Source organism: Euprymna scolopes, chromosome 15 (assembly GCF_053919585.1).
Source record: "Euprymna scolopes isolate OS-2025 chromosome 15, ASM5391958v1, whole genome shotgun sequence".
NCBI lineage: Eukaryota > Metazoa > Mollusca > Cephalopoda > Sepiida > Sepiolidae > Euprymna > Euprymna scolopes.
In genome coordinates this window covers 31,846,848-31,863,301 of record NC_136496.1, presented here as the reverse complement: position 1 = coordinate 31,863,301, position 16,454 = coordinate 31,846,848, and the positions used below count along the sequence as shown (strand labels likewise).

The window sequence follows — 16,454 nt, the reverse complement described above, 5'->3', positions numbered from 1 at the left end:
AGTAAGAATTTCTCAATCAGCTCGTAAATGTTTTATAGGATTTGAACTCTGTCCATCCGATTTCAAAGTCTGTTTTTAGTGCCCATTAGGCTATTCATGCGCCCTCCCACGAGTTAATGACATACTATTATTGCTTTTGTCAAAGTTTGTAAATAAGGTGTGCTCAAAATATGAGGTGTTTAATTTTAAGGGAAAAGCACTTTTTTTTTCTTTTTTTTTTTTAAGCAAAAGACAAATGTTAGAAAAAAAAAAAATAATGATAAAAGAAAACAAAAAAAAATACCAAAACGAATGAAATGGATAAATGGATGGATGGATAAAATAAAAAAAACAAAAAACAAACAAACAACAAAACAAAACTAAAAACACAACGAAATAAATGTGTCTGTGTGTGCCTGTGCATCTGTATATTTTAATATGTATATTAGGGTAGGTAAATGTTTAAGTTGTGCATTTTTGATAGTTGGCGTGATATCGTTAAAGATTCTTAGAAAATATTCTGTTCTTAAGATAATGGTATAGTTTGTTTGAAGCATTGTACATATTATATTAAGAAATTTTTATAGCTTAGAAGGCTGTCACAATGCAGGAAAGTGGATCATCTGTACTACATATTGCATAAAAGGAACTTTGTATACACCGGCAAGACTTGCTAAACAGAAAGCAAAAGTTGAAAATAAACTGTTTTATTTATTATTTAAAATAATCAGAACGTGACTGTTGTGAGAAAACTAAACAACAACAAAAAAGGGAAAAAAACAAAAAACAATAGTAAGACTTGGTATTTTGGCACCTGTACGTTATTGTTAAATATTTCTTTCTCAATTTTTAAAGTGTATACCATTGCAGTTAAAATATTTTGAAATAACTCCCCCATTTTTTTCCTTTGCTTTTTTTTTTTTTTTTTTTTTGGTGGACATTAGGTATCCTACCAGATGCTGGACACATGGCTGCCCTCTGTAAAGATGGCTGCACATGTAATTGTGAAACCAAGGTTGCATAGCCCCCCTCCCCCAACCAAATCTTTCTTGAGGTTTTTTTTTTTTTTACATAGGCATCACCACTTATCAAGGCCAAGAGGCCACTCAAGGATAAGGGTTAAAGAGTGTACAGTAGACATTGGACAATATAGTAATCATTAGTAATGAAATTTTGGTAAATTTGATAACTTATATAGAACGGCTCATCAAGAACTTATTTACGTTAGACTTGAACACAACCATATTGTAGTCAGCCGGAAAGCAGGAAAACAGAAGACAATTCCACAGGCGAGCAGTTCTAAGAAAGAAGCTTTGTTCATGGAATCTACGTTTAAGTTTAGGCACAGATAGAGTTGGCATGGCTTGATTCTAGTAGAAACAATGGAGACCACATACCGCACTTAGTATTCCCAAATGGCCACCCATTTTAATACTGACCAGGATTAACGTTGCTTAACTTCAGCAATCTAACAAATTATGCCAGACATTTACCATTTTCAGAGAATCAAACTTCCAGATTTTTTTTTAGGATTCAAACCGTCTCTAAGTGCAATTGTTTGGATCTTTCTTACACTTGGTTCACCGGGTATATTCATCAGATGGTTTTTATTTTATTTTTGTTGAACTTGATGGCTACTATGATTACTGTAATGATGGCGATCTTCCTAACATTCCAGTTTCTTTTCATGTCACACAAAACTTTGTTATTTAAATCTCTTCTCCTTATCAGCTTTGTTTAAGCCATCATCATTCAGGAGATTGACTTCAACTAGGGTTGCTATTCTCACCTATGTGATGGGAAACGTGTCGTCAGATATGTTACATATTTGACTATATAAGTTTCCAAGAAATTATTAAGGAGGCAATACCTCGAAATATTAGATTTACACTAGTTTACACTTTATCAATTAAAAAGGAAACAGTAATTTATCGAAGAGAATTATTACCGACAGGTGCTAAAATACCATAGATTGTCTTACAATAGATTTTATTTTTACCTTCTGTTGTTAAGTTTTTCCGGTACTTTCCCAAATTATCACAGCCTTATAAATAAAGGTAATATTATGTTAACTTTTACCGTCATTTGAGAAACTTAATTCAAAAACAAAATAAAATAAAACTTTTCCAATTCTGCAGTATTATTTTAGCATGACTAGATATGATTATTCCTATTTACTTTCCTCCCCACGAGGGTAGAGTTGGACACAAGGTCAGATTTTAATGTGGGGAAACTCCAGCTCCTCAAAAAGGGGCACTCCAGATAGGAACAAAAATAGAATTGCCTCAGCCATGATGGATTTCTCCTCTACTGACCGAGGACAGGAAAGGTGAAGTATAGCATCAGAACAGATACTACACTGTGCTCTGAGCTCATCTCTGTGATAGAATCTTAATCTACTGCTAATTATACTCCGAACAATATTTATAGAACTGGTCACCCATCTAAGGTTCCACATTGCTTAACTTTAGTGGCTATTACACACAGCCTCACATCTCTAAGCAAGGCATGCGCTGATGCAGATCTGATTGATGCCTCAGACACTGACCGACGATGAACCCCGAGATGGAGTGAAACGCTATGATGATGGATGATCTAGTGATAGTTGAGGTTTCAAAACAATTTTGTCAAAAACGAATGAGAACTGGAAGAAAGATAGTGTGACCTTCTGCCTACCCTCCAAAAAATACCACAAATAGAATCGTTAATTCACTCCTCTCTGCCACCCAACCATATTTGTTTAGTACACATAAACTTCAGTCTAACTTTTACTTAAGTCATTGTTTTATTGCAATTTACTTATAAGGGTGGGACACTTTTGTAGTCGTTTCATCAGCAAGAGGTGTGAACCTGAATGGACTTAATTGGACCTTAACTCTCCAGATTCTCTATCTTTGAAGTTATTTTTTATTTCATTTATTTAATTTTTTTTTTACAAGAGATTTACAACATCAAGGCTTGAAGGCCATTCGAGGATAAGGGGTTAATAAATGTGAGGTGGTAGTCTAGTAATCATTAAGGGTGTAAGTTGGGTAGAATTTGATTATTAAAGGACGGTTCAACAAGAACTTGTCTACATTGAAATTGAAGGCTACATATTGTAGTCTGTCGGGAAGCAGGCCAGTGGAACAATGTTTCATAGGTGGGCAATTTTAGGAAAGCTTTGTTCATGGAATCTGCATTTAGATTCAGGCATAGATAGAGAGTGGAGGAAATTGTTGATTGTGGTTGTAGCTAGTTGTTTTGCGAAAGTCCAGCTAGAGAAGGGCATAGATCGGAGCTCAGACGAATACTTGCCATGAAAATAATCAGAATAATCTCCACACAGCAAAACCAGGGCAGTGCCATGAGAGGGGTGTGTGACAATTTTTCACATTATACCCAGATTTGCTAATCATTGGATGCGAATAAAACAAATATTGTTAGACATTCCTGACAAAAATCTGGTGAACTACTCGGGCACAGATTGCAGAAAAGATTGTGAATTTTGTTAGCGATCCCATTGGTGGCAATGTAAGTTTTGAATCCATCGTCGCCAGTGTTGTGGCATTGCAAGGCCGTAATAATCAAGACAAACGCAGTGGTATAATTAACAACCTGCTTCAACAAAATTATGTTAGAAAAGTACACATCATTATTCTGGAGCCATAACTGTCACGAATCGTTACCATCATGATGTAACTGTATTTATTTCTTCTGCAAGCCTATTTGTTTCTGAAATGAGTAGATAGGCTTATCTCATAAGAATTGTTATTTTTAAGATTGTTTTAAGGCGATTTTTAATTACATTTTCTCAAATGATGATAAAAGTTGGAATCTAAGGTTTGGTGTCATTTTGGGCTGAATGAAATAAAATCTATCATGACTTGGCCAAAATTGATTTGCAAATAAAAATGTAAAATTTACTTACCCTAATATATATATGTATGTACATATATATATATATATATATATATATATATATATATATATATATATATGTATATGTTGTATGTATGAAACATTCTACTGTACGTCTACAAAAAACTGCTATGTCTAAGGAATAGAAAAGAGAGCTCAGAGTGCCAACAGCAGCACTTGGGAGCCGATGGTCAGATTGGAAGCTTTCCTCAGCAGCATTGGAAGGTGGAGGAAGAATAAAGAGTATGAATAGTAAAAAAGATGGGGCTGGGGGCGGGGTGAGAACTGGAGTTAAAACGATTCAAAATAGGATAAGATAATGATGGAGATGGGGAGAAGAGGAAAATGGATAGCGAGAATCAAGATAGAGATAAAGGATGAAGAAAGTGAAAGTACAAAGAATAATAGAAAGATGGGTAGAATTATGGAAAGAGATAGAGGGTAATACATAAATAGGAGATATAGAATAGTTGAGAGAAGGGTGATGGAGAGAGATGATGATGATTATGATGATGATAGAAAAAGGAAAGAAACAAGGTAAATAGAAACGGTGAAAGGAATGATTAGGGGGTCGAAAGAGAATGATTGGGGGTCAAATTAAATCTCTACAATTATATAAAAGTCAATTTGTGTGTGTGAGTTCCTTCCTCATAGATTCCAAAACGGCTGAGCCTATCTTTTACAAATTTCACACAAAGTTAATTTATATATCTGGTAGTGTTCTTAGGTATGTTTTCTACAGAAATTCATCTAATAAGTACCGAAAATCGAAAAAATCCGATTTTAAAAATAGCTTTTCTATCTTATAGATAAAAAAGAATTTTTACAGGGAAATATTTTACATGACAGCGGCAAATACATAAATGCACCAACAGCAAATCATTTCTAAAAAAAAAAAAAAAAAAAAAAGATTTATTATAATTTGGAGATATAGCCTAGTGGTAGAGCATTAAATTACAGATCGAATGATTCCCAGTTCAAGCCTGGGTATACCTCTCCATTTTATTTTAATTTTTTCTTATTAATGAGTTCACTTTCGGATAAAAGAAGAGGTACCATTAAAAATCGCCGCAACTCATTATTTTGATTGCATATTTTAAAACTAAGCATTAATCAGAAGTGACTTTTCCAGGGAATTCATCGTCAAGCCTAAATATCAACTGACATGATAGTGTAAACAGACAGAATTTGATGAACGACATCATTATTTATTTATTTTTTTTTTTTTTGCGAATTAGTCCACCGGGCAAAATTATTGCTCATAATATGTATGAATTAAAATATCATGTTTAAGTGTATTGTTCAAACGGGCAACGCCGGGCCACCAGCAAGTGACAGAATAAATGAGAAGACCAAAAAGTGAAAGGAAATTTAAAAAAAAAAAAAAAATGTTCAAGATTGAATGATGAAAGATATTAGCAAATAGATGATTTTCCGGAACAAAACGATGGATTTCTATGAGAAGAGAAAGGGATGTGGAAAGAGATGCTAGAAAAATACTAGAAGATGCAGAGCAGAGAAAATTATGCTGGTGCGTTAATTTAAAGAGAAAGATTCAAATACTTTTAGGGAAAGGAGTGAAAAATCTCTACTATATAAACGGAGCTTTGTGTGCGCGAGTTCGTTCTGAAATTACACACAAATGCACTTTATGTGCCTGGCAGTGTTCTTAGATATGTTTTGTATCAGAATATCTTCGAAAGTATCGATAATCGAAAAAAATCCGATGAAAGAAGGATCAGACGATTTTGACTAAAATCAATGCCTTATACAGCCTAATATCACAAGTGCATTTGAAAAGTTTTATTAACACACAAGAAAAAAGTCCTGGCATAGAAAATCAACAGTAGGCTCTTTGATATGGGATGGGCGCGTTTAAAATGAATGTTTCTGTTTAACGCAAAACTGAAACATGATACTTGATTTTTTTCATTTTAAACTTGAACTCCAGCCATTATCACTGCACAAGCAGTAAGGCCTGACATAAAATCAACAGCGAGACCTTTGATATGACAGGGTCGCATTCGGAATGAATGTTTCTGTTTAGAGAACAATTTGACTATTATGCTTGATATTTGCATTTTAAACTTTAACCTAAGCCATTATATATATATATATATATATATATATATATATATATATATATATATATATATAATTACATAAAATCAACTGCAGGTTCTCTACAGTGCAATGTAGACTACAATGTATTGTGGATTAAATAATTGTAGAGAGGATCGAATAATGGGCGATTTTTACCTGTTTCAATAACATTCAAATATGAAAGGGTGAAAACATTCGCTGATCCCAATTCATTCTCAAGTAACGTCGGATCTCCTAGCTAGTAAAAAATAAACATGAATAGCACTCGGAGGAGCAGATATCAACACCACAGCCGATGCATTTGCTTCAGGTAGTCTGTTATGCGACAATGTCCAAAATCCAATCTAATAGCTCCTGAATTGTCAACCAAGCTCTAACCTCTGTCCCATCACTGCAATGTTGCACGCTGTGCCTGTTTTACAAATAGTTTAATGAAATGCGCTCTTACAAACTTCTCACACTGATGACCCCTCGACGTAGATGCCCTGACTAACCTTACAAGCAGCAAAATCCCACGCCTTCACTGTAGACATCCCTCAATGCTGGACAGTCTTGTACTCTTATAGTTTCTTCCTTCAAACTACTACATTTTGGAATTCCCTCCCTGTTTACTGCTTCACTGATCGTACTAAAATGCATAAATTTAAATGTACTGTTAACAGACATCTCGTTGTCCAACACCCTAATTAAAGTGCTACTGTAGACATGGTCCCTAATTCACTAGACGTTTTCAAGTTAAGGACAGATAAAGAGGCTGACAATTTCGTCACGAGACATTGTCAAGTTTAGGATAGATAAAGAGGCAGGGAGGCCGTTTTTGTCACGGGTGTCTTGTTGGACTATTTTCAAGTTGAATGGGCGCTGAAAGTTCACCTTCTCTAATATTCTAAAAGGTTGAACGGAAAGAAAAAAATAGAAGGAAATTAAATGAAGAAAAACATTTGTTCGAACCATTTAGAAAATTGACCAAGTCCTTTCTACTTATCCTTCAGCTAACATTCACGTATGTGGAGACTTCAATGTTCACAACGTCGAATGGTTGACCCAATCAAACAAGACCGATGATGAGGGGAGGTTCTGTCATGATTTCTCCATTGCCTATGACCTCACTCAGATTGTTCAGGAACCTACCCGTGTGCCCGATAATGACGGCCAGTATGCGAGCCTACTAGACCTTTTTCTCACAACTTGCCCTGAACTATGTTCAGTTTCTGTTCTGTCGCCTCTTGGATCTTCCGACCACTCTGTTGTATCAATTAAGATAAAAATGAAATGTAATAAGTCCCCAGACGTACCTCTTCATCGTACAGTATATCGATACACTAAGGCTGACTGGGATAGCTTCCGTACATTTATATCTGATCTACCTCTGCATTCCATGTTTAAAAAGGATGTGTCCTCTATAGTATTAGACCTAACTGAATGGTTAATTGTAGGTATTGACCATTTCATACCCTCTAAAAAGTTTCAGCAAAAACCTAACAGCCAGCCATGGTTCTCTCCAGAATGTGCTGCTGCCATTGCGCACAGAAATCACTTTTTCCACTGCTTCAAACGTAATAGATGTATGGAAACTAAAGCCGTTTTCAGGACTGCCAGCAACCATTGTAAGAAAGTAATAAGGAACGCAAGAGTGTTGTATGCTCAATCTGTTAAGTCCAAAGTAGCTGAGCAGCGGCTTGGTTCCCACCAGTTTTGGCAAATAGCAAACAGAATCTTGAACAGAAGCGTGTGCTCCATCCCAACTATTATCAATGGACCTGAGGTAATCTCGTCAGCATCAGACAAAACCAAACTCTTTGTCAAGAACTTTGCAGCTAATTCTACCCTTTGCGACCAAGACCGCCAACCCCCAATATTTCCTCCTGTATCAGAAAACACGCTATGTGATATACGTATATCTGTACGTGATGTTGCGAAGCTAATCAAAAACCTTGATTCGAGTAAAGCAACTGGCCCTGATGGTATTCCAATTATAGTACTCAAAAAACTTCAACCTGAATTAGCGCCCATACTTACAAAACTGTTTAAACGTTGTCTTAAGGAGAATAGTTTCCCATCTCCCTGGAAAATCTCATCAGTATGCCCTGTATTTAAGAATTCAGGTGATCGCTCATCCCCCTCTCAGTACAGGCCAATAAGTCTCCTGTGCGTCATGAGTAAGTTGCTAGAATCTGTGTTAAATACAGAAGTAATCAAACATCTCAACAAAAATAACCTTCTTAGTGACACTCAATATGGTTTCCGTTCTGCTAGATCTACAGCAGATGTCCTTACAGTTATATCGCATAGGATTAGCAAATCTCTCGACGGTGGAAATCTTTCTAGGGCAATTGCTCTTGACATATCTAAAGCCTTTGATAGGGTATGGCATAAAGGTTTACTTCAAAAGATTGCTAGCTATGGTATAACTGGAAAAGTCTTCTCAATTATTAAATCATTTCTTTCTGATAGGTTCATAAGAGTAGTAGTTGAGGGGCAAAAATCAGAAGCTCACAGTATTAATGCCGGTGTCCCTCAGGGATCCATCCTGGGCCCAACTCTTTTCCTGATCTACATTAATGATCTTCCAAATCATATCCTTACATCATTTGTAGACATTTATGCTGACGACACTACCATTTATGGTACCACATCTAAGACAGTAAACGACCAAGTTCTCTCCAATTCTCTCTCCTCTGATCTTGAGCACGTAGTACAATGGGGAAAGGAGTGGCTGGTTACTTTTAATGCATCTAAAACCAAGCTTCTCTCTTTACATCATCAACATTCTAATTCACATTTGTCTTCAATTGAAATGAATGGCTCTCGTCTTCAGGAGGCCTCAAGTTTTGACAAGCTTCTGGGCTTGACCATTACTCCTGATCTTAAATGGAACACGTATATCAAATCTGTTGCCAAGGCCGCTGGAAAAATGGTGGGATCTTTCTATCGATCCAGTAGATATCTCACTGCTGATGCTATTCTCTACCTATATAAGAGCCAGGTACGTCCAAGGATGGAATACTGTTGCCACATCTGGGCAGGAGCTGCTAGAAAGGACTTGTCCTGCCTTGATAGAGTTCAAAATAGACTTCGTAGCCTCGTAGGAGATGTCCTTTTCTCCTCCTTGCAACCTCTATCTCACAGAAGAGATGTTGCGAGCTTGTCTCTGATGTATCGTTATTTTCATGGAAAGTGTTCGACTGAGCTTCAATCTATGGTCCCCCCTCGCCAAACTTTCACAAGAAACACTCGTCTAGCTGTAAACACTATCAATAATTTCCCCCACTCTTTATCTGTGCCTAAACCTAAACGTAGATTCCATGAACAAAGCTTCTTTCTTAGAACTGCACGCCTGTGGAATTGTCTTCCGTTTTCCTGCTTTCCGGCTGACTACAATATGGTTGTGTTCAAGTCTAAAGTAAATAAGTTCTTGATGAGCCGTTCCATATAAGTTATCAAATTTACCAAATTTTCATTACTAATGATTACTATATTGTCCAATTTCTACTGTACACTCTTTAACCCTTATCCTTGAGTGGCCTCTGGGCCTTGATAATGTGGTGATGCCTTTGTAAAAAAAAAAAAAAAAAAAAAAATGACTAAATTCAACTGTAATTTCCACCGTCCGTTCTCTCTCGCTTTCTCTCAGCTGTTGAAAAACTGACTGCCCTCGTGCTTCCAACTCGTCCTTTTCATAACAGTTTCTGTCCTCTTATGCAAATTAATGCTATATGTATGTTACCCAGAAGATCGTTTCTTTCTCCTTACTTTCTCTTTCCTTCCCTTAATCCGTCACTCGATAGAAAAGAGAGGCGCATCTGTTCGTGCAAGTTCCTTTCTTTATTCTTTCCAGTACATAATCAATTTCTATAATGTTCTTGTTCAATTTCGATACAAAAGTATGGTTGAGATAAGAGGTTATTTAACTCGCAACTCTGTAATCAGATGTCCAAAACATAAATATTAAAGTACTCATAATCTAAGGTACACATTTATTTCAGTTGACAAAATATATATTTTTTTAAAAACGTAACCATAACATTATATACAACATTAATAAACGCAGGGTAAACAAAGGGAAATAACTGAAGCTGCCTCATGTCTCGCTTACTAGTCGAGGAACTGTCCTCAATAATCTGCCTGGCAGAAACTAAGCCATTGTGGTGGCTTTTTTATCTGACAGGCTGTGGCATCCGTTCTAAATAGTCATAGAAGGTACACCCTCTTAGGCCTTGCTTTCCCACTTTGGGAAATAGTAGAAGTTTGTTGTTAGAGCTCCGCTGCACCCAGGCTGTCCACTTCATACAGAGGTCCAGTCCACTAGACGACTGAGGTTAAGAGTAGGGTGTTGGTGTTAGTGGTTGGTCAGGTAAGGGGTTAATTCATAGCTAACTGCTTTAAGCGCCCTCATCAAGTATTGCTGATAGCGCTGCTCAGGCAATTTTTATGGGGCCAGAATATATCACATAAAGTGTAAGCCTATTCTCCCCACCTTCCAAATAAATTCCAAGGGAGATAACTTGCTGGTACAATCGTGGATCCATGAGGTAAAAGAGTGAGTGTTGCATGGTTGTTCATCGACGACTGAACCCAAAGTGTTTTGCTTACAAGAGAGAATCTTGTTATTTTTGTGTGATTACGAGAGTACTCTTGTATAAATGAGCATTTTTTTGCATTGGCGACTTCTTGTTGAGATAAAATGTAGAAATTTCCCTCTGTGAAAAGATGGTAAAATTGACGCGATTAGTTGGGATTACGTTGAGTGTTCAGTGAGAGAAACAAAAGATTGAGCTGACGTCGTTTGTGTAAAGCTATTCCATTGAGGCTTGTAGGTTTTGTTTTTTTACAAAGGAATCACCTCTTATCAAGACCCAGAGACCACTCGAGGATAAGGGTTAAAGAGTGTACAGTGGTCAAAAGGACAATATCATAGCAATCGTTAGAAGTGTAAGTTTGGTAAATTGGATTACTTAAGGAGAAGGCTCATCAAGAACTTGTTTACATTGGACTTGAAGACGGCCATATTGTAGTCAGCTGGAAATCAGGTAAACGGAAGACAATTCCACTTGTGCTGGTCTAAGAAAGAAGCTTTGTTTATAGAATCTACATTTAGCACAGATAAAGAGTGGGGGAAATTATTGATAGCGTTTTCAGCCAGATGAGTGTTTCTCGTGAATGTTTGGCAAGGGGGACTATAGATTGGAGCTCAGACGAGCACTTGCCATGAAAATAACGATAAAACAGACTCGCAACGTCTCTTCTGTGAGAAAGAGGTTGCAGGGAAGAGAAAAGGTTGGAAAATTGTTAATACACTTCAAGAATTGGACATTTTTTATTTATTTATTTATTTATTATATATATATATTTTTTTTTTTTTGCATGCTCTTAACTTACACCTGTATATGTATTAAAGGATTCATTTCCTATGGTGTACATTGTAAATCCCTTCGACATAAATATCCCCGACAAGCAGCAAAGTCCCACCCCTACACAGTACCTTCTCGTCTAACAGTTTCTTCCCCAGAACTGCTAGACTTTGGAATTCCCTTCCGGGTTCTTGCTTTCCCAACTGTACTGACATGCAGAAGTTTAAGTGTAATGTGAACAGCTCCCTACATAGTATCTCTGTTTAAGTGTAATGCTGCTCAACTCCCTACATAGTATCTCTGCAACTTATGTCCCTGATAGTAGCCCACTACATCAAAGTGGTATTGTGCCTTGTTTGGGGTGAAAATGTAAAAAAAAGAAAAAAATCAATTTTTTTTTCTTCTTTCTATAGATAAAAATAATATGATAGACAGGCAATTAATCAAAGGAGGAAAACTCTGAAATAGAATCTTCACTGCAGTACACTATCTAAAAAAAAAAAAAAAAGACTGTTACTGGGGTAGAAATAAGATAATTAGCAGGTGCTTTCAAGTAAACCTTAAATGGAAGATAGTTTTGTATGATGATGAAAGAAAGAAAGGCGTAGAAAGATGGAGGATAGAGAGGTTTATGATGTGGAAAGACGGAGTTAAGTGTAGAATGATGGAGGACAAAGAAAGATACAGAAAGTGTGTAAAATGGTGGAGGGCAGAAAGATGGTTCCTGGGTGAAAGAACTTGGGGCCTCCAGCTTGTAATCTATGATATAAATCTCACCTGTCTGTTTAAATGTATGTATGTCTGCCTAAAACTTTCGACAGAGGCGACGGATTTTCACAAGATCGGTATCATTTTGAAGCTCGACCCTTCGGACGAAAATATCGAAAAATTGACCAAAGAAAAATCATTCTTTCATCCTCAACTGGGCACTTTTCTACAGGGAGGGAGTCGCGTTTTTCGCTGATATTTTCAAAAGTCATCCCCTCTTTTCGATTGACTAGCCTTAACTTAAACCTACGTCACTTCCGGTTTGGCGATGGGTGCAACAGCAAACACGTAACTATTTTTTTTTTTTTTTTTTTTTTTTTCATGTTCTTTTCTTTTTTCGTGGTATGGGTTCGAGCCTGCCTACTACCACTTTTTTTTTTTTTTTTTTTTGCTCAACACACACCTCCAAACACCCGAGCAACGCCGGGCACCCAGGCTAGTAAAATCGATAGGGGGAAAAATATAAATATAGAATGGAGGATAAAGAGCAAGAGAGATCATAGATGGAAGTGATAGTTCTAGAATGATGGGATGGAGGATAGAGAGGTTTATGATGAGGAAAAGATGGAGCTAAGTGTAGAAAAGAGAGACGTAAAGATGTATCAACCGGTGGAGGACAGAAAGAATAAGATCTCCAGTTTGTAATAAAATCGACAGAAAAAAAAAAGATAGATGTAGAGTGATGGAAGACAAAGATGGAAGTGCGGGTACTAGAATGATGGAGGACAGAAAGGTTTATGATGAGGAAAGACGAAGCTAGGCGTAGAATGATGGGAGCTAAAGAGAGGCAGAAAGAATATGAGCCCGCCAGCTTGTAATAAAATCGACAGGAAAAGTCACTGCAAAATAGAAAGCAGGAAACTGGAGTGAGAAAGGAAGGAGGAGGCTGTAAGTTGTGAGTGATTAAGATGGAGTCCAAGTGATGAGGAGAGTAAGGAGGTCAGAAAGAGGGTGAGTGAGATAGAGAGATACGTAGAAAGAACCAGTTGGTGCTTACTGTGCAGCAGCCTCACTTTCCTGATACTTTCGGGGTCGTCCACGAGTCAGATGGCGGCGCCTAACGAACTCAAAGTCATCCACCATCCAAAAAGATCCAAAATCATCCTCATACCTTACAAAACATTTATGCAGGGATAAGTTGGTGCGAATAGCGTTCTGTGCAGCGAGAGAGAAAAAAAAAAGTGGGAAAAGAAGAAGAAAAAGATAGCGAACCGTGTTAGAAGGGACGGGGAACAGACGGACAGAGAGAAAAAACACAACAAACGTCGGAGGATGGGGGAGTTGACCAAGCCGGTGAAATAGTTGAGAAATTGCAGAGAGAGGCATCATCGTTTGGCAATCGATGTAATATGTTCTTAATGAGAAGTAAGGAAAATAAAACGGGCTTTTTCTTTTAAATAATGAAAAACTATAGTTTTTTGGTTTCCTTTGTTTTTCCAATCTTGAAAAGTGCAAATACAAGCTGAAAAAAAAAAAAAAAAACTGTACTGCTCTCTCTCTTTGACAAAGGAGAAAGTGTATGCTACGACCGTACGTTTAAATCTGTTGGTACAAAAAGAAGTTTGTTTATTGTTGTTTTATTTTTTGGGGTTTTTTTATTTTTGCTTTGTTTCTTTTGTTTTCACGTTTAGACAAGACTAGAACAGTTTTTGTTTGTTTGTCTTTGTTTTGTTTGTCTTTGTTAGTTTTATTTGTTTGGTTTGTTTATTTTTAGTTTGTTTTATTTTTATCTTTTATTTATTTTTATTTTTTTATTTATTTTCAATTTTTTTATTTTTTATTTATATTTTTTATTTATTTATTCTTTATTTTTAATTTTTTTTTAATCTTTTATTCATTATTTTTTATTCCTTATTTTTTATTCCTTATTTTTTATTTATTTATTATTTATTTATTTTTTATTTATTTTTTATTCTTTATTTTTCATTTTATGTTTATTTTTTATTTTATGCTTATTTTTTATTTTATGTTTATTTTTTATTTTATGTTTATTTTTTATTTTATGTTTATTTTTTATTTTATGTTTATTTTTTATTTTATGTTTATTTTTGGAAGGTTTGAGTCCGGTGGATAGGGGAAAGCAATGCGTTTAGTTTTGTTGATTTTTTTTTATTTATTTATTTTTAAATATTTTTGTTAATCTGAGTTTGTGACCAATATAGAAAAATGTAGTGGGGATTTGGTTTCAAGTAATTTAGGGGTAATGAAAGCGGATTGGGTAAATTTGGTTTGGAAAAGGCCATCAAGTAACAGTATGTAGTTTTGAAGCGAGAGTAGTTTGGGAGAGGAGATTTCTAGGAAAGTAAAAAGAAACTAATAAAAAAAAAAATACCAAATTTGCTTAGTTATTGACAAAGAAGGGAATTGGATATCTCTCGTTCGTCAGTTCATTTGTACTCGCTTTTCGCAATAACCAAGCTTTTGGATTGTTTCAAAATGTTTGCACAGACATTAATCATGGTGAGAGTAAAGTTTTGCCAAAACGGGTTTTCTAGGATAACTCTGGTTGCCCCCCCCCCCCCCGGTGGCATTACAAGGGTAAAATTGCCACAGACTCGTTCGTCCGTTCATTTATTTGCACTTTTCTCAATAACCACTCCTTGAATTTTTTGAAAATTTTTCACAAACATTAGTTATGGTGAAAGTAAATTTTTCATTCATGGAGGGAGACCTTACATACTCAGCTTGTTATATAATAAAATGAAGGAAATGCGATTTCTTTAGTTAATTTTTAGTTATGTGTGTCTTTTTAGATCCAAAATTGGTGGAAGAGTTTGGTAAAGTCTGCAAAGGTCAACTCTTTCAACTTTGACCTTTTGGCAGAAAAATTGTCTCAAAAACTGATTAAAAAGCTTGCTGCATGTCTGAATACCCTTTATGTAAAATTTTAAATATCTAGGCCAAAATTTGCCTGAATAGTTTGCTAGAGACTATAAAGGTTAAAACTTTTGAACTTTGACTCCTTGGCAGCCAAATTTTTGTCCAAAAACCAATTAAAAAGCTTGCTCTATATCTAAATACACTTTATGTAAAATTTCAAATGTTTAGACAAAAAATTGGCTGAGTAATTTGGTAGAGACCGCAGAGGTCAAATTTTTTAACTTTGACTCTAATTTTGACCCCTTGATATTTGTTTTGGGTTCAAAGCAAATTAAAAAGTTTGATCCATGTCCAAGTAACTTACATCTAAAATTTCAAGTGTTTAGACCCAAAATTGGCAGAGGAGTTTGGTAGAGTTTTCAATAGTCAAATTGTTGAAGTTTGACCTCTTGAGAGCCAAATTTCTGGCTGAAAACCGATTAAAAGATTTCTCCAAATCTCAATACCCCTAATGTCAAATCTCGAGTCTGTAGACTGAAAATTGACAGAGTAGTTTGGTAGGGAAATGTATACACACACATATAGACAATTTCACTTTTATAGATATATAGGTGTGGCTCAGAGGCTAAAAAATGAGGATGGAGAGTTGTATGTTTTGTTTTTGATTCTAGCTGATGGCACCCAAGTCATATGTATATTTTAGTTTTGACCTCGTTACTATATATTAGGTTCAATATAATAATTGATAGAGAATTACCTCTGCAATAATAAATACGTAATCTGCATGAATTTAAATATCATATTTAAGAATATCTTATGACTAAACAACGCCGAGCAGCCTGCTAGTAATAGTTTGATAATCGGTTATGCTTACATAAATAGCAGTTACTATGCCCGAACTTCGTTGTAGTGGCTCCAATAATCGGAGACCACTTTTTATCTTTATTAAACATTTTGGTTCTTGTCCTTATAAAAGCAAGATAAAAAAAAAAAGAACAAAAAAAACTGTACGGTATATATATCCATAACGAAATTAAAATATCATATTCCAAAAATCACAAATTGATCAAGCAGTTTTAATTATAAATAAGAAAATAAAATTTTACGATGAACTGAAGAGCGGCTTTCTTGTCCGCCATTTTAAAAATCTTTAAAAACAAAAAATCAAAGCGAAGTAACTCAACAATAATGCAAACTTCCAGATGAATCTTTTAATGCCTACGAATTCCGATTAATTGCTTTAAAATGATTTTATTTATAACTTGATCAATTTACGTGATTTTCGGTGTACGATATTTCGTTTGCTTCACGGGGACGTGCGTTATAAAGATTTTTCTATATTTTTAGTTTTCAATTAAGGCGGAATTTTGGACAAGCTTCAAGATTTCTTCACTTTTCGGCTGAAAAGTATGAAGGACGCCATTTGGATGACTATTCGACAAGAGAAAATGACTCTGCATTTTATTATTTGTATTATCTACGAGTTATAAATTTATTGTTATTTTATAAAAATCTGAATTTTTTTTCTAATCA

At 35.5% G+C, this 16,454-nt stretch overlaps 1 protein-coding gene and 1 long non-coding RNA gene across 15 annotated transcripts in view; one reads left to right on the top strand and one right to left on the bottom strand.

Moving 5' to 3' along the window:
- LOC145293758 (forkhead box protein P1-like) overlaps nucleotides 1–16,454 on the bottom strand; it is a 971,902-nt gene that overhangs the window by 47,591 nt on the left and 907,857 nt on the right. For 7 of the 14 annotated variants that reach the window (XM_080140252.1, XM_080140254.1, XM_080140256.1 and 4 more), the window contains one exon: nucleotides 13,099–13,256. The exons of the other annotated variants lie outside the window; for them this stretch is intronic. In XM_080140252.1, coding sequence (XP_079996378.1) covers nucleotides 13,099–13,256 — 158 coding nt within the window. The remainder of the gene's footprint in view (nucleotides 1–13,098; nucleotides 13,257–16,454) is intronic. 14 annotated transcript variants of the gene reach the window in all.
- Nucleotides 1–16,454, top strand: part of LOC145293764 (uncharacterized) — a 210,240-nt gene that overhangs the window by 85,264 nt on the left and 108,522 nt on the right. The window lies entirely within an intron of this gene.